Below are 18,685 nucleotides of genomic sequence, written 5' to 3'. Positions count from 1 at the left end.
GAAGAGCTTGTCTGGGCTGCAGCTCCCATGAGCCTCCAAGTCGTCTTCTCCCTGGGGCTGGGGTGGGAACTGTCTCTTCACCACTTTTGCAGCCCTGGGAGGGCATGCACAGCTGCAGGGTGGGTCTTAGCTGAGCTCTTCTTTGTTCTCTGTTTGCTCACTTATGAATAAAGTTGCCACCCCGCCTTTTTTTTTTTTTTTTTGGTTTGCCTGTGCCAGTCTTCATTGTGGCATGCAGGCTCTTATTTGTGGCATGTGGGATCTAGTTCTCTGACCAGGGATCATACCCAGGCCCCCTGCCTTGGAAGCTGAGTCTTAGCCACTGGACCACCAGGGAAATCCTTCAATTTAGTTGCCTTTTGAACCAACTGAAACCATTTATTGCTTAAGGAAACAAGTCAGCTGACAGCAGTTTCTTGTATCAGGAGCCTGTGACTAGTTCTGGGTGCCTGGGTCACAAAGGCTGGGGTTCTGCAGCCGCATCTCCCCTTGGCTCCTCTGTGTCAATCCTTGTCTCCCTATGCTTATGGCCAGTAGGCATCTTCTCTGTCGATTAGGCAGTGTCAACCAGGAGCTGACTTTGGGCCAGTGGCCATGGGTTTAGATTCCTCCCTTGGGTGGGCAACAGGGCAGCACCCTGGTGCATGATGTAATGAGCGTTAGTGGCAAAGAGAGCTGTAAGCATGGCGACTCTATTTTCCTGGACACCATTTAAAGTTTATTTTCAAATGTCAGTCTTTAACATGATCTCAAGGGCCTGTGAAGAGTACCAAGAAGAAATGAAAACTTACACCAACACAAAATCTTTTTCATGGGTGTTCATAGCAGCATTATTCATAAGAGCCCCAAGATGGAAACAATCCATATGTCTATCAAATGATGAATGGGTAAATACGATGTGATACAGCTGGCTCTCTGCATTCTTGGATGTGACCCCTTAGAGGGCTGGCTAAGGGAGCTGAACATCCATGGATTTTTGTGGGGGCTCCTGGAGCTAATCCCCTGCAGACCAAGTGACAACTGTATAACCCTAAGATGTAGACTATTACTTGGAAATAAAAAAAGAATGAATTATTGAAGTATGATACTTATAAGAATGAACTTTGAAAATAAACGTGCTAAGTAAAAGAAGTCATTCACCAAAAGTCACATATTCTATGATTTCATTTACATAAAATGTCCAGAAAATGCAAATTCACAGAAAAAGGAGGTTGATTAACTGTTGCCTACACCTGTGGGGATTCAAGGGTTGGGGAGTGGATCATGATGAAAGTTTAATGTTTTCTTTTGGGGGTGATGCAATTTTTTTTTGTTGCAAATGTTCTGAAGTTGACTGTAGTAATGGTTGCACAACTCTGTGGATCTGCTGAGAGCCTTTGAATCCTACGCTTTAAATGGGTGAATTGGATGGTATGTGAATTATATCTCATTAAAGTTGTTGGTAAAAATGCCAGTGGAGAGGCCTCCCAGGTACCTTAATTTTGACCTGCAGTAGCTGAGGAGTCCCAGGATGTGAGCCTTTCTGGGGAACCCTATCCATGATAGCAGACAACTCTCCTGGTTGTAAAATCTCAGATGAGTTACTTCTCTTCTCTGAGTGTGTTTTCTCCTTTGTGATCTAGGGATGAAAATAATACTGTCCCTATGATAACATAATATATGTTATTTACAGTGCCTGGAAGATGTAAAGATTTGGGTAAATGTGGGCTAGCACTATTATCAGTGAAATGAAGATAATAATACAGATCTCACAAGGTTGCTCTAATTCCAAAATGAGTTAATGTGATGAAATTACTTAACACTGTGCCTGGCACATCAACAATGATCAGTAAATGATAGGTAAGGAGGGGAGGTTAGCATTGGGATTGTTGCTGTTAAGATTTTAGTGTGATTCAGGTCTAGGAAGGGGGAAGGATGGGGAAAGAATTTGAAAATCTCAGTCCTCACATGCATACACGATTTTTAAAATTAACAAAGAACCTAGGTTGTTTTTGGTTTTAAATTAGGGCTCCAGCATCACCCAGCCCTCGGAGTCGTGCTCTATGGTTCTTCCTGGCTGCCTCAGGCAAGGCAAAGGAGCTTCAGTGCTGAAGGTGCTTCCTGTCTTAAGAGGAGCTGGGCAGGAGCAGGGAGATGGAGGGCTGACAAGGACCCTCTCTGACCTCATCTGGCTCCCTCTGCACCAGACAGACCAGTAGGTCTGCTCTGCAGACCACGGGGAAGTCGGGGTGCCCTTGGGCAGACCTGCTCAGAGTGGCTTTGAACTTGACTGAATAGCTCTCCAAGGTGAGGTGGACTTTCTCCTGATGTTGCCTCCCTGTTCCTCCCAATGTGGTTTAGTTGTGCTGGTTTGGAGGGATTTGCTTTGGTTTTTACCTCTTTGTTCATTTTCTCTGCTTTTATTGCCTGCTTTTACTGCCTGAAAGCCCAGTTCCCTCATGAATTACTTGTTAGAGATATAGCAAGAGGTTCTTTTTTGACCTCCGGCTCCCAAATCTTCATTTCTCTCTTCTGTTTTCACTCCAATGCCTCTGGAAGGAGCCATCAGAGCCAAACTCTTCTTCCAGAGGGAGCAGAGTCACACTGTTGCTAAGGATCCTGGAGGCAATGTCCTGAGATGCTCCTGTAGATATGGGGCTTGGAGATTCTAACCTTTTCTAGCTCCTGATATGCATTACCAAGGCTTTCCTTGAAGAAAGTACAGGTACTTCAGGGCCAGTAGGGTCTGGAGAGATCATCTTTCCTGCCTTCCCATCAGTCCTGCCTCCATCTGCTCTTAGGTAAGTCTTGCCCCATTCCCCCCATTTTTGTGGGGGTTCACACCATATATCCAATGTGTATGCAATTCCTATTAGTTTCAACTCTCAAAATCTGCTCAGCTCACACCTGCTCCCTTTTCACTAACTGCAATCACACTAGTCCATACCACTGTCAACTTAAAAAGTAGTCAAAACCTAGAAGTTGAGAGTTATGTTTTATCTGGTGGAAATTCTTAGGAGTCAAGCCTGGGAGACAGCTTCTCAAGAGAAAACCTGAGAAAACCGCTCCAAGGAGGTGGAGGGGAGCAGTCGGGTCATATAGTTAAGTATGCAGCAAGGGGCAAGTAGTTTGAACATCAAAAGATTATTGTTAATTAAGGAAAACCAGATATCTCAAGTTAAGGAATTTAGGGAAGATGCAAGAATCTGGGCTTACTGAAATCATTCCTTTCATAAGCATCTCAGCTACCTGGGGCCAGCCTCTTGTGATTTGGTTTTTCACATCCTTAGTTCCTTGCTCACTGTAGGGAGTGGCGGCAGCTTGTGGTGGCAGCTTGAGGGCTGCCAGATAGCAGACACTGTTCTTCCTGGGCTCAGAAATTCACATTTGGAGGGATGGAATCACAGATGGCTGTGATTCCTTGTTTATTGATATGGCAGGAAATGCTCTATTTCACACCACCAATTTTCATTTGGATTTTTAAAATAGCCTTATCATGAATCTTTCTATGTAAAAAATTTGTAAGCTGAAACCTCAATAAATAAGTAGAACTAGGAGACTAGAAGGTGGAACTGTCTTGTCCTGTGACCATCTCAGAGCTCTACAGGAAGAAGACTCTTTACTGGCAATGACTCCACCAGTGGTGGCTCAGAGGTTAAAGCGTCTGCCTCCAATGCGGGAGACCCGGGTTCGATCCCTGGGTCGGGAAGATCCCCTGGAGAAGGAAACGGTAACCCACTCCAGTATTCTTGCCTGGAGAATCCCATGGACGGAGAAGCCTGGTAGGCTACAGTCCACGTGGTCGCATAGAGTCGGACACGACTGAGCGACGGAACGAAACGGAAACCAAGGTTTACTAGAGCCCTTCCAACTTCTTTTTCCTCTCTCTAAAAGACTTCTTCCCTGGCTGTAAGGCGGTTTGCACATGGCCCTCCATGGTTGCAGACCTTGAACTGAAATTGCCTACTGAGTCTGAATAAACCAATCTCTGCTGGAGAAATATCCAGCAGTCTATTTGTGTGAGGTCAACACTTGCATCAAGCTTGCTTTCCTAGGGTCAATCAAGCTGTACGCAGCTCTTTGCAGGGAACCACCCTCAGCAGGAAGCCTGTTTTCTTGTCACTTGAGCATGAAGCTACGTTGGAACTAACTTGAAAACCATGCTCTACTCTTCTCTGACCCAAGCAGTTTTCAAAACTTTTCATCACACAATACCTTGTCTAACTTGCTGGCTCTTTCTGTAAGATCAACAGAGTGGAAATGAAGAATTAGTAATTAACAGATGACCAGATCTTTTCTCTGGCTTCCCTTCCAATAATCTCGCCAACAAACTGGGTGAACAAGATAACACCTAAAGGACGACCACGAGGAGTGGATAGTCCTGCACACAGTGGGTGGTGACAACTCTGACCCCCTCCAATTCCAGTGATGACCTGAGGCAACTTCCCTTTTCCCCTCTAAAAATTTTCATGGCTGAATAGAGCCTTCACAGGTGGTTTTCGGGAAGCAGTGAGTCCACTCCTCCTTCTCCCCAGGTGCCAGCATTCTGATTAAAGTCATTTTCCCTTCTGCCATTTGTGAGGATGTAATTGATTTTGTAAAAAGTGAGCAATGGGACCTGATTCATTTGGTAACATAGCCGAAACATTAAAAACATTTATTATTATGAAACCTATCATATAGGTTTTTATCATATGCAAGACAGCATATATGATTTAACGAATAATCATAAAATGAACACCCCTAGTCACCCTCCAGCTTAAGAAATAGAATTTACCAGCATTCTAGACATCCCCTATATTTCTCCCCAAATTGAATTTCCCTGTCTCCCCTCAGAGGCAACCTGAATTTTGTGCTAATCATCTTTGCTTTTTATTTTGTTAAAAAAAAGTATCCCTAAATAATAGATCAATTAGTATTGTTTGTTTTGGACTTAATCATTCTTCTATGAATTACTTCATTTTTCAACCTTATGTTTTTGAGATTCAGCCATGGTGATTCATCTGAAAGCTTAAGAGAGCTCATGTCCTTCGCCTGTTCAAACATTCTCAGTGGCTGCCCGAGACAGTCAGGAACTAAACGTAGCCCCGTTTCTTTCCTCAGAAGATCCTACAAGACGGGCTCTTCCTTGTTCCCCTGCCACATCTCTTCTACTCCTCTCCTGGTTTGCTCTGCTCCAGCCGCACTGACTTCTTAGTTCTCAGGTATGCCGGCATGGTTCTGTTCCGGGAAGTGGGATCCCTTCCGGGGCCCACGAGTGGGCTCCTGTCTAACACTCAGAAATGAACTGTCTGAGGAGACGCACCCACTGACAAAGAAAGAGATTTCACTGGGGAGGGCGCCAGTAGGGTACGGGAAGCCGGGAGGAGCACTCCGCCCCGTGACTCGCAGTCTCGGGTTTATGGTGACGGGATTCGTTTCCGGGTCGTCTCTGGCCAGTCCTTCTGACCCAGGTCCTTCCTGGTGCTGCTCGCACTCCAGTGAGGAGGATTCTGGGAGGCTGGGAAGACACGTGGTGTCTCCTTTTGACCTGCCCTGAATTCTTCCCTTGTTTTGGCCTGTTATTCTGTGTTCCTTACCAGGACCTCCGTCGTAAAATAACTCACGCAAATGGTTATTATGGTGCCTGATGGTTTCAGTCAGTGTTTCCCCCAACAGTTCCTACCTCAGAGTATCCGCATGGGTGGTGGTTCCCTCTGCCTGGAATTCCCTTCCCTCTCTTCATGTGATTTGCTTCCTTACTTCCTTCTGTTTTCAAATGTCACATCGCAGAGGACCCCTTCTTAATTTATTCTATTTTAATGTTTTCCGAAATTCTCTTTACCAGCAATCTCCTTACCTTGATTTATTTTTACTTATAACAGTCATCATTTGTCCTTATCAGTTCAGTTCAGTTCAGTTCAGTCGCTCAGTCGTGTCCGACTCTTAGCGACCCCAATGTGTTAATTTATGATCAGCTTCCAGGCAATCACTTGTCTTGTTCACTTATCTATCAGAGTCTGGCACATATTAAACACTCAATAATATTTTTGTATTAATAAATAACTGAATGAATATATAAGTGAGGGGATGGGAAGGCACATAATCTCCATTAGTTCACCCTTTCAAATCACCCAAATATACAAACAATCTAAATGTAAACATTGTTCTTACTTTGAAAATGCAGTTTTAAGATAGATGCCTACTCCTAGCCCAAGGTCCACCCAGTGTAGCTGTGGAGGTTTCTGTAGTGTGAGTCCTGGCACTTGGCTTTTCCTTTTGTATAGCAAGTGCCTGGTTTAGGCTCTGATCATGGTGGCACCCACTTCAAAGAGGCAATGACTGCAGAAGGCTATGGCCAATGAGGGCTCACGAGGGGCTCACAGCATATGGTTAAAATATGGCCCACTGGTGACCTGACAAACAAGGGATGAAGTCTCAGTTGGCCACATTGCCCTGTGGGCATCCTGCTTTTTCCTTAAGGTGATGCCCTGTTTTTCCCTGCTAGTGCCGTTTCTCAAGACTATGTGACCACCCGACCCTGAGACCCCTTCCACTACGTGATCACAAGACCCCAGCCGCGGGCTAAAGATAAACTGAGGCCGCCGCCCTCCGGGGCACAGTTTCCCATGGAAGGGGAATAAGAAGGGTTGGCTGTATAGAGAGCACTGGTTTCTCTCTAAAACCAGTCACCTTCTTTCTTTCTTCCTGTAATAAACCTTTCTCTGCCTGGCTGCCCGGCTTGCTCTCTTTTTCTCTGCACTCCCCTTACATTTCTGGAGCCGAAACCTGGGAGGGAAGACCCACCGCGGGAGGGGGGCTCCTCTCCTGGGCCCACCTTCAGTGGTCCCCTCCCCTGGACCTCACTGAGGGTCTGGGAGGAGCCCCGGGGCAGGACCCTGCACTTGTTTTGCTGGACAGACGTCCACATGCTGGCTCTCACCTCCCGGCGGCAGGGGTGAGTGAAGCCCTGCTCCCTGGATCCTCTTTCTCTGGTCTGGCATTGGAGGCCCCGGGGCGAGGCAGAGGATCCCGTGGTCCTTGGGCCCTGGCCTCACTCTGAGATGGGGGCACCCGTTTCAAGGTGGACCTGTCGCTGTCTGAGAAGACCATGAGGATGCGGCCGCCTTTTCTCTCCGGCCTTTATCCTGGGTTTTCACTCGCCCTGGTTCACCCTCCCTCCCTATTCGACTGTAATGGGAAATTCTCCGTTCCAACCAACAAAATATACCCGTTTAGACTGCCTTCTCCAAAACCTAAAAACCGTGGGGTTTCAAGGAGGAATAAGGCCAGACTGACCCACTCATCACTCTAACCCGGCCTGGCCACAATGTCGACTGAAAATAGGTCCCGGGGCCAGAGAACAGAGCTCTCCATCACAGCACTTTGCGGGAGCTGGGTAACCTCTGCCGCCGCACTGCAGGTGGTCAGAGGTGCCTTCTGTCCAGGCTTCTTTGCTCTCTGCTCCCCGCCTGCTCTCTGCGCGTCCTGCTCCACTTCTCAAAGACTTCGAGCCCACTCTGGGCCACATCCCCAGTACTGTGTCTCCTGGTCCCTGTTTGGATGTTCCCTCCTCTTCTTTTGGCCCTTCTGACCACAGTGCACCTCCAGTCGCCTCTAATCTTTTCACAGCAGACCTGGTCCTAACCCCCACCTTACATCCCCCCCACCCCACCCCCAGGCCGCCGCTGCTTCCAACCCTCCCCCATGCCTGTGTCCGAAAGGGGCTCTGGGGCTTCGGCTCCACCTGCTACTACCAGAGTCTCAAGGCCCTGTCCACTTCAGCAGTCAGTCGGTTCAGTCGTGTCCAGCTCTTTGCGACCCCATGAATTGCAGCAAGCCAGGCCTCCCTGTCCATCACCAACTCCCGGAGTTCACTCAAACTCATGTCTATTGAGTCAGTGATGCCATCCAACCATCTCATCCTCTGTTGTCCCCTTCTCCTCCTGTCTTCAATCTTTCCCAGCGTCAGGGTCTTTTCAAATGAGTCAGCTGTTCATATCAGGTGGCCAAAGTATTGGAGTTTCAGCTTCAGCATCAGTCCTTCCAATGAACACTCAGGACTGATCTCCTTTAGGATGGGCTGGTTGGATCTCCCTGCAGTCCAAGGGACTCTTAAGAGTCTTCTGCAACACCACAGGTCAAAAGCATCAATCCTGACCTCCCTAAATACCCTCCTTATGGCCTTAAAGAAACAGGACCTTGAATCCCTCCCCGCTCCCCTCCTTCTCTTGAGAGGTGGCTGATACAGAAGGCATTGTTTGGGTACACGTCCCATTCTCCTTCTCTGATTTATCTCAAACTGAAAAACATCTTGGCGCTTTTTCCTCTGACCCTGACACTTATTTAAAAGAATTAAAAAACCTCACCAGTCTTATGACTTGATCTGGCATGATATTTACATTCTACTCTCCTCTGCCCTCCTCCTAGAAGAGAAAGAATGAGTCTGGCAAGCCTCTCAGGCTGATGCCCATGAAATACATCAAACTGATGATACTAAGCCTGTAGGCTCAGCTGCCATTCCCAGGGACGACCCTGTTTGGGACTACCAGGACGAACAGCCCATTATCACATGGTGACTTGTCTTATTGTAGGCCTCCAAAACGCAGGACATAAAGCTGTTAACTTTGATAAACTCAGAGAAATAACTCAAAGACCAGATGAAAAGCCAGCATAATTTCTAGCTAGATTAAGAGAGGCTATACAAAAATATACAAAATTAGATATAACTTAAACAGAAGTTACTATTATCCTGAATACACATTTTATTTCCCAATTGTCCCCAGACATTCAAAAAAGCTAAAAAAAAGGCTGAGGAAGGCCTCAAACCTCTCAATGAGATCTTTTAAATTTACTTTTGAAATTTTCAATAACTGGGAAGAAGAGGCAAAACTAGAAAAGACTTAAAGAGATCAGGCTATTATCTCTTAGCCACTGCTTTACATGGCTACAAACCTCAATCCTCTGACAGAGAAAAGACGTCATCTAGGCCTTTCTAGGAGTCACAAGTGCGGTAAGAAGGGCACTGGGCCCGCCCGTGCCCAAAGCCCAGGCCCCCTCGGGTCCATGTCCTAATTGAGGCATAAGGGACACTGTAAGGTAGACTGCCCTAATCCCCCTTTGGGGTCCAGACATCCCCTCCCGGTCCCGAGCAGGAGTCCTTGGACCCAGCCTCCTCGGATTCACTGCTGAAGACTGAAGGGGCCCAGGTTCCCAGGTCCACACTTGTCACCTCTGTGGAGCCCAGGGTGACTCTCACAGTGGCAGGTAAGCCGATCTCTTTGCTTGTCGACAGGGGGGCCACTATTCTGCCACGCCCGCTTATTCCGGAGAAACCAGTCTTTCAGGCCTCAGTTGTGGGGGCTGACGGTTTGGTGTCTGCACCACAGCTTACTGAGCCTCTGCCTTGCACACTTCAAAAAGGCCCTTCTCTTGTTCTTTCCTCACACTCCCAAAGTACTCCAATCCTTGGAAGGGATCTGCTCTCCAGATTCAAGGCTTTCCTCACTGTTCCAAACCTTTCTCCCGACCTGGCCAGGCTGCTGCTGCTTGAACCTGCTATTTGCTCGCCTCCCCATTACCCTCCTCCTCCGTAAACGCTACAGTCTGGGAGACTGATCACCTCTCCATCGCCTCCCACCATAGTGCTGTTTATGTTCTTCTAAAAGACCCAGCAAAGTTTCCCAATCAACGCCCTATTTCCCAGATACATCAACAGGGGTTAAAACCCATCATCTCTAAGCTGCTACGTCAGGGTCTCTTGCACCCTGCTCACCTTCCTTATAACACGTCTATCCTGCCTATTAAAAAGCAAATGGCTCCTACCACCAGGGTCAAGACTTGAGACTTCTTAGTGGTGCTGTTGGCCCCTTTCTCCCAGTAGTCCCCAATCCCTATACCCTTCTTTCCCCTTCTACTACCTATTTCACCGTCCTTGACCTCAAGGATGCATTTTTCACCATCCTTTACCCCCAGACTCTCAAGATCATTTCGCTTTTGCCTGGACAGATCCAGACACTCATCGCTCCCAACAATTAACAGGGATGGTCCTTCCCCAAGGATTTCATGATCGTCCTCCTTTCTTTGGCCAAGCCCTGGCCTCAGACTTAACCTCCCTCAATCTTGCCCCAAGCTCTATCCTCCAGTACGTAGATGATCTTCTCCTTTGTAGCCCCTCACTCATACACTGTCAGTGATATACAGTACAACTCCGACTTCCTAGCTGATTGGGGCTATCTCGTATCCCCTATTAAGGCTCAACTTCCCCTTCCTAAGGTCGCCTATCTTGGAGTTCTCCTGACACCAACAAAGAGACATATAACTACTGATAGAAAGTCCCTTATATCTGCCCAAATCACTCCCTACATCAAAAACAGAAATTCTGTCCTTTTGGGGCTTGGCTGGGTATCTATGCCTCTGGATCCCCAGTTTTGACCTCCTAGCCCAACTCCTACACCAAGCTACCCAGGGGGATCTTTTGGAGCCTCTTGAGCCTAAGTCAGTCGTCCATACAGCCTTTGATGCTCTAAAACAAGCTGTTCTCTCGGCCTCAGCTTTAACACTGCCTGACCTCTCACGCCCTTTTGACTCTACAGCACTGAGAGACATACAATTGCCCTAGGAGTCTTAGGAGAGGTGCAGGGCCCTTCCTTTGCCCCCATGGCTTCTCTGTCAGAATAACTGGACACCGCCACACAGGAGGGCCAGCCTGCCTGTGTGCTCTGGCTGCAGCTACACTTCTCGCTCAAGAAAGCAATATCTTACTTTTGGGACACCCACGGTCTTTCACTCACCACTGACCTTAAGGGCTTACTCTCACACAAAGCCATGGTTCTCTGTCACCTTCTTGTATCAAACTAATCCCCGTCACCCTCCTGGAATCTCCCGAGTTCTCTTTTGAACGCTGCCCTACTCTTGACCTCGCCACCCTCAGCCCTAATTCTTCTGAACCTCCAACTCACACTTGTAAGGAGACGTTAGAAGACTTGATGCCTCATTCCTCCCATATCTCCTCAGTCCTTTTAAATAGCCCTGATCTTACTTTATATTGATGGTAGCTCCTCGACAACCCCAAAAGGAAAAAGAGTAGCTGAGTATACAACTGTTTCTGACTCTAAGGTTATTGAATCTCAGCCTCTCCCTGAGGAAATCTCCTCCCAAAAGGCAGAACGTATTGCACTACCCAGGGCACTTACGCTTGCTGCTAACAAATGAGCACGTATATGCACTGACGCTAAATATACCTCTCACATCATACACTCACGTGCGGCCATCTGGAAGGAATGAGGGCTTCTTTCTACAAAAGGGCCCCCATAACTAATGCCCCACTTACACATCAACTCCTAAAGGCAGCCATTATGCCAACGGAAGCCGGCATCATACATTGTCAAGGTCACCAAGTGGCCTCAGACCTCATCTCGTGGGGTAACAATGCTGCTGACAGGGAGGCAAAGCAAGCCTCACTCCGAACACCTGCGTATCAGCTCATAGTAATCCCTAACATAAAACCCCTTTATCACCCCGAGGAAAAGACACGGTTATTACAAGAGGGAGCCCGACTTCAAGGAGTTACAAAAGCAAGGCCGCTATATCCTTCCCCAATCCCAGGCCATTGTTACAGATGTTCATCGAGCTTAACGTATAGGCACTAAAGCTCTTTACCGCCTTTTAAGCTCTCTTCTCACTTATCCTAAGCTCCTTTCACTCCGACAGCAAACCACTCGCTCCTGCACTGAGTCTTCCATCTCACCCCAGGGAGCGCTAAGCCCATTCCCTCGTTGCCCACACATCAGGCACGAGGTCACATGCCAGGAGAAGACTGGCAAATCGACTTCACTCACGAGCCTCCTACACTTAAAATAAAACTCTACTCCCTCTAGCGGACACCTTTTGGGGTTGGGTTGAAGCTTTTCCTACAAGGTCAGAAACTGCCTCAGAGGCAACACAAGTTCTTATTCAAGAAATCATCCCTCGCTTTGGCCTCCTGCTTTCTCTCCAATCTGATAATGAACCGCTTTTGTCTCACAAATCCCTCAACAAGTAGTCCAATCTCTTGGCCTCACCTGGAGGCTACATATTCCTTGTAGACCTCTGCTGCTGCTACTGCTAAGTCACTTCAGTCGTGTCCAGCTCTGTGTGACGCCATAGACTGCAGCCTACCAGGCTCCTCCATCCATGGGATTTTCTAGGCAATAGTACTGGAGTGGCTTGCCATTGCCTTCTCCACTTGTAGACCTCAATCCTCAGGAAAAGTAGAAAAGGCCAATTCAATTCTCAAAACAGAGCTAACTGAACTTTCTCTTGAACTACGGAAGCCAAGAACTGAACTCCTTCCCGCGGCTTTGGCTCGCATCTAGGCTGCTCCATGGCTCCGTCTTCTCTTATCCTTTGGAGCTCATGCTTGGACGCCCTTTTCCTTTAGGTCAGTTTCCTACCAGGAGTCCCTTAATGGGAGATTATTTCCCCTCCCTTAACCTTATTAGACACCTCATGAGAGAACTTGCAGATCGCTGTCTCCCAAAGCCTCATCAAACAAATCCTACTGACTTGACACATACCTGGGGATAGAGTTTTATTTAAGGCATAAAGATTTACAGCCTCAGTGGACTGGCCCTTTTGAGGTCATCTTAACCACATTGACAGCCGCTAAGTTGGAGGGTCATTCTTGGTTTCATATCTCCAGGTTAAAGCGGGCCCCAGGAGACTCTCCATCTCCACCAAAAATTACTCCTCACTCAGACGTCCCTTGCTGCTCCAGCACCATCCTGGGACCCATCAGGCTCCAGCTGGATCAAATCACTGAAGAAGTGGAACGCCAAAAATAACCAATATTGAGAGGCAAAAGGGATGATCAGATGTATTGCTTACTGGCTGGACTGGAACTCCCTTTACTTACCTTGTTTGGAATAGCATTTTATTCTGTATCCGCCTTGAGTGGACTCCTGTGAAGAAGTCCACAAAAGTCCTCTTTTGTTTCATTTATTTCCTTATGGTTTCCAGCCTTTGGGGACCTCTTTTACTGTAAATATGAATGAACTCATTGCCTACTTTTCTTCATGTAATATCACAAAACCTCACTTTTCGCAAAATCTCGTAATCACTGATCTTTCCACACTTCTTGATTTTATTACTGACCTACTCGCTGGAAAAGAGTCTGATGCTAGGAAGGATTAGGGGTGGGAGGAGATGGGGATGACAGAGAATGAGATGGCTGGATGGAATCACTGACTCGATGGACATGAGTTTGAGTGGACTACGGGAGCTGGTGATGGACAGGGAGGCCTGGCGTGCTGTGATTCATGGGGTCGCAAAGAGTTGGACACGACTGAACGACTGAACTGAACTGAATGGTTACAGGGAGACTTAATAGACTTCACCTGTACAAATTTATTTTTATACCTGGGCCCTTATCCTCATCATTTACTCCCTTTAAATATGAGCCACCACCTGAATCTCTTTTCTTCTATACATCCATCATGTCCTACCTAATTCTCACTCTACCCCAGATTTAACTTACCCTTTTAAAACTTTAAACTTAACCTACTGTTTACATAATACCTCAAACCCAACCCTGGATTTGATTGTTGGATCAGTTTGTCCACCTCCTCACCATCTGGATCGGCACTACCTGTCTCCACAGATCAGTGGAAACACCTAAACACTTCCCTCTACCACACCTGCAGGGGAGAGCCCCTCTTTTTGTCCTATGTACACTGTTTCTACTCAACAGATCAACAATGCTGATAAAGTGTTGTCCTCCCTTCTTGCTGACCTGGTTTCCATCCATAGCAAACCGGCTGTGGAAGGGCCTGCCACTCTGATGTCTGTTTACAGCAGTAGGCTCCCTGTGCTTTCCTAGACATGACTCTGTAAATAACTCGCACCCATGTCAGGCTCTATACCATCGTACCTCTGCAATCACACCTCACATCCCTCAGGCCGTGCTATTTACCGTGTCTCGGGAGCTGCTTTCTTAGGACGGTTTCCTTCGGCTTCTGAAGACACCAGCCCCCTCGCAGGAGCCACACTAGTTGGCTCCTTGTTGGTTTGGAAGTCAGCTAACAAATACTAAGAAAGACTCTTATTTGCTATTGATTTCAGTTGCTGCCTTACTCCTGGAATATTTTTCTTATGTGGAACCACCACTTATCTCTTCCGAGTAACTGGACAGGGAGATATGCCCCAGACTCTCTATAGCTCCTAACAACCAGACCCTCCCCATCCCACTAAGCCACAGCCGACCCAGATGAGCAATTCAGTTCATTCCCTTATTGATAAGCTTAGGAACAGCAGCGGGGATCAAAACAGGGAGTGCAGGGCTCACAACCTCTTTAAACTACTATCAGGGACACTCTAAGGATTTTACTGAAAGCCTAGAAGTAGCTTCCGGCCTTATCACTCTCCAGGGCCAACTAGATTCCCTGGCAGCTGTGGTCCTTCAGAACAGAAGAGGGTTAGACCTTCTCACAGCAGAAAAAGGAGACCTTTGTCTTTTTCTAGACGAAGCCTGCTATTTCTATGCCAACAAATCAGGTGTTGTAAAGGAGGCTGCAAGGAATCTGACAAATAGGGCTTCAGGAATACGTCAGCATCTCAGTAACTCATGGGAAAACTGGTTAAGCAATTCGGATTGGATGCCATGGGTCCTACCTTTACTGGGCCCCCTTCTCATATTAACCCTCTTTCTGACTTTCAGCTCCTGTCTGATGTGTCTCTTTCCAAAGTGTCTCCAGGATTACCTACAAGCCTTCACCAACCAGACTGTTCATGAGCTACTTCTAACTTGGTCCAATTATCAAAAGCTTCAAGCCCACTCAGACTTCCCTTAACCCACGTTCTGGCCTTTTCTTATCTTACCCCATGAAGTCACCCCAAACCAGCGTGAAGCAGATTCAGAAGACTGACCTTCAGCCCTTCAGTTCAGTTCAGTTCAGTCGCTCAGTCGTGTCCGACTCTTTGCGACCCCATGAATCACAGCACGCCAGGCCTCCCTGTCCATCACTAACTCCCGGAGTTCACTCAAACTCATGTCCATCGAGTCGGTGATGCCATCCAGCCATCTCATTCTCTGTCGTCCCCGTCTCCTCCCACCCCCAATCCCTCCCAGCATCAGAGTCTTTTCCAGTGAGTCAACTCATCGCATGAGGTGGCCAAAGTATTGGAGTTTCAGCTTTAGCATCAGTCCTTCCAATGAACACCCAGGATTGATCTCCTTTAGAATGGACTGGTTGGATCTCCTTAGCCTATATCAAAAAGGCTGGAATGTTAGGGCTCACGAGGGGCTCATAGCGTATGGTTAAAATATGGCCCACTGGTGACCTGACAAACAAGGGATGAAGTCTCAGTGGCCACATTGCCCTGTGGGCATCCTGCTTTTTCCTTAAGGCGATACCCTGTTTTTCCCTGCTAGTGCCGGTTTCTCAAGACTATGTGACCACCCAACCCTGAGACCCCTTCTACTATGTGACCACAAGACCCCAGGTTCGGGCTAAAGATAAACTGAGGCCCCCGCCCTCCAGGGCACAGTTTCCCATGGATAGGGTATAAGAAGGGTCGGCTATACAGAGAGCACTGGCTTCTCTCTAAAGCCAATCACTTTCTTTCTTTCTTCCTGTAATAAGCCTTTCTCTGCCTGACTGTCTGGCTCGCTCTTCTCTGCACTTGCCTTGCAAGCGCATTGGTCACCACAGGGCCAGACAGAGCCAGGTCACAAGCCCCTTGCTGCCTCCTTGAAGCTCCTTTGTTTTAGAGATCCTGGTTGTTTTAGATAACTGGTTATTTGAACTACTTTTTTTTTTTTGCTTTCTTTTCCTCTCTTGCTGCTGCTGCTGCTAAGTCACTTCAGTCGTGTCCGACTCTGTGTGACCCCATAGATGGAAGCCCACCAGGCTCCCCTGTCCCTGGGATTCTCCAGGCAAGAACACTGGAGTCGGTTGCCATTTCCTCTCTTACAGCACTACAAATTCCCTCTCTTCTGTTTTAAATTTGCCAATAAGGATTGAGTCCGTGAAACCCTAGATCCCCGACCCTCATCCTAATAAAAGTAGAACCCCAGGCCTGTTCCTACCCACCCACCCCCTCGACCCCCACCCTTGCAATCGCTCCTCCCCCAGCCCCTCCTCCCTCCCTCTCTCCCCTCTACCCACTCCATAGGCCGCCTGCCCTGTATATGCCAAGACTTGTAACTAACGCATTCTTTTTTATCCGAAGTTTGCTAATACTTATTGCTGAAGGGTGTCTTGCAATCATAATAAGAATCACAAGGGTTGGTCCAGTAGTAATATTGAACTGGAATGAGGAGAAGTCTGTGGGGAGCTCACTGGGGCCCAGGTGGGTGCTTCCAGGCATTTCTAGCCTACATTTCCTGTATTATTATCAATAGGCTAAAACTAGCACAAAACAAATACGTGCCGCATGGTGTCAGGGGCCACCACACACATATACTAGTGGTGTTGGAATAGCCACTTCTCATTACTCCCTAGAATATTTGCTAGAACATTTACTTGTCTTTTTCCAATTAGTTGCACATAATAGAAAATGCAATCCAAACTGGCATAGAGAAGGAAAAGGATTTGTTGGTCTGTGTTCCTGGAAAGTCTAGCAGAAGAGTGGCCATCAGCCTGCCTGATTCAGCAGCTCAACAATTTTATGGTCAGGGGTGCACTTTTCTCTCACTTTTTTCTGCTCTGCCGCCCAGAGTATTTGTTTCCTTCTCAAATGCATCCCAGTAAGTTAGAAGCTGCGTGACTTCTAACTGAAGACTTGCAGGAGGAAAGGCACAGCTTTTGTATCAGCATTCCAGCTGAAATCCAGATTAGACTAGATTAGATCATGTGCAGAAACTGACCAAGGTGAAGACAGTCTCATGGTCACAGGCAATGCTCAGCACCCAGTGTCGAGGCTCGCTGCAGGCTGGAGGGGAGGTTAGTCTCCCAAGTAAAGGGTCTGCAAGGGGCGGGGCTGGAAACCTGAGTACTCTAAGCAAGAATGGAGGGGTGACTAGTGCTGGATAGACCCTCCAAAAATGGACACTGTATGGGAACTGTGATGTTAAGAGCGATCAATCAAGAGTCACAAAATGAAACCAGGAGTAGAAGTAGAATAATGCTGGCTCTGCTTGTTGTGAGCATTTCTTTTCTTAAGAAAAAAAACTTTTTATTGAAACATAATTGATAAACAATGTTGTGTTAGTTTCAAGTTTGCAGCAAAGTGAGTCAGGTATATTAATATATATATATATATGTACTATTTCATGTACATTCTCTTCCATTACAGGTTATTATAAGATACTGAGTATAGTTCCCTGTGCTATACAGTAGGTTTTGTTGATTATTTCAGATATATTATAGTGTGCATTTGTTAATCCCAAAGTCCTAGTTTATTGCTTCCCCATCCTTTCCCCTTCAGTTCAGTTCAGTCGCTGAGTCGTGTCCGACTCTTTGTGACCCCATGAATCACAGCACGCCAGGCCTCCCTGTCCATCACCAACTCCCGGAGTTCACTCAAACTCATGTCCATCGAGTCGGTGATGCCATCCAGCCATCTCTTTCTCTGTCGTCCCCGTCTCCTCCCACCCCCAATCCCTCCCAGCATCAGAGTCTTTTCCAGTGAGTCAACTCATCGCATGAGGTGGCCAAAGTATTGGAGTTTCAGCTTTAGCATCAGTCCTTCCAATGAACACCCAGGATTGATCTCCTTTAGAATGGACTGGTTGGATCTCCTTGCAGTATAAGGGACTCTCAAGAGTCTTCTCCAGCACCACAGTTCAAAAGCATCAATTCTTCAGAGATCAGCTTTCTTCACAGTTCAACTCTCACATCCATACATGACCACTGGAAAAACCATAGCCTTGACTAGATGGATCTTGGTTGGCAAAGTAATGTCTCCGTTTTTTAATATGCTATCTAGGCTGGTCATAACTTTCCTTCCAAGGAGTAAGCGTCTTTTAATTTCATGGCTGCAATCAGCATCTGCAGTGACTTTGGAGCCCCCAAAAATAAAGTCTGACACTGTTTCCACTGTTTTCCCATCTATTTCCCATGAAGTGATGGGACCAGATGCCATGATCTTTGTTTTCTGAATGTTGAGCTTCAAGCCAACCTTTTCACTCTCCTCTTTCACTTTCATCAAGAGGCTTTTGAGTTCCTCTTCACTTTCTGCCATAAGGGTGGTGTCATCTGCATTTCTGAGGTTATTGATATTTCTCCCAGCAATCTTGATTCCAGCTTGTGCTTCTTCCAGCCCAGCGTTCCTCATGATGTACTCTGCATAAATTTGTTTTCTATGTCTGTAAATACATTTCTGTTTTGTAAATAAGTTCATATATATATATATATATATTTAGATTTCACATATAATTGTTGTCATGTATTTGTCTTTCTCTGTCTGACTTACTTCAGTTAGTATGACAATCTCTAGTTGCATCTGCGTGTGTGCTAAATTCCTTAAGTTGTGTTTGACTCTTTGAAACCCTCTGGACTGTAACCCACCAGGCTCCTCTGTCCATGGGATTCTCCAGATAAGACTACTGGAGTATGTTCCATGCCTTCCTCCACGTGATCTTCCTGATCTGGGGATCAAACCCCTGACTCGGGCATCTCCTGCATTGCACCACTTGGGAAGACCCTAGTTGTAGGTATGTCGCTGCAAAAGACATTATTTCATTCTTTTTATAGTTGAGTAGTATTCCATTGTGTACACACACACACACATATATACATGGGATCTT

The 18,685-nt window shown here is 47.0% G+C and overlaps 1 protein-coding gene across 2 annotated transcripts in view; it reads right to left on the bottom strand.

Moving 5' to 3' along the window:
- Positions 1-18,685, bottom strand: part of LOC148773924 (uncharacterized) — a 139,404-nt gene that overhangs the window by 21,187 nt on the left and 99,532 nt on the right. Inside the window, exon 7 of one of the 2 annotated variants that reach the window (XM_088832254.1) lies at positions 17,012-18,244. The exons of the other annotated variant lie outside the window; for it this stretch is intronic. Within the exon in view, the coding sequence (XP_088688380.1) occupies positions 18,210-18,244 (35 nt within the window). The 3' untranslated portion in view covers positions 17,012-18,209. Of the gene's footprint in view, positions 1-17,011; positions 18,245-18,685 lie in introns of those variants that run through there. 2 annotated transcript variants of the gene reach the window in all.

This window comes from Moschus berezovskii, chromosome 25, assembly GCF_049115385.1.
Source record: "Moschus berezovskii isolate FMDL1 chromosome 25, NW_MosBer_1.0, whole genome shotgun sequence".
In the NCBI taxonomy this organism is placed as follows: domain Eukaryota; kingdom Metazoa; phylum Chordata; class Mammalia; order Artiodactyla; family Moschidae; genus Moschus; species Moschus berezovskii.
This window is presented reverse-complemented; position numbering and strand designations above follow the sequence as displayed.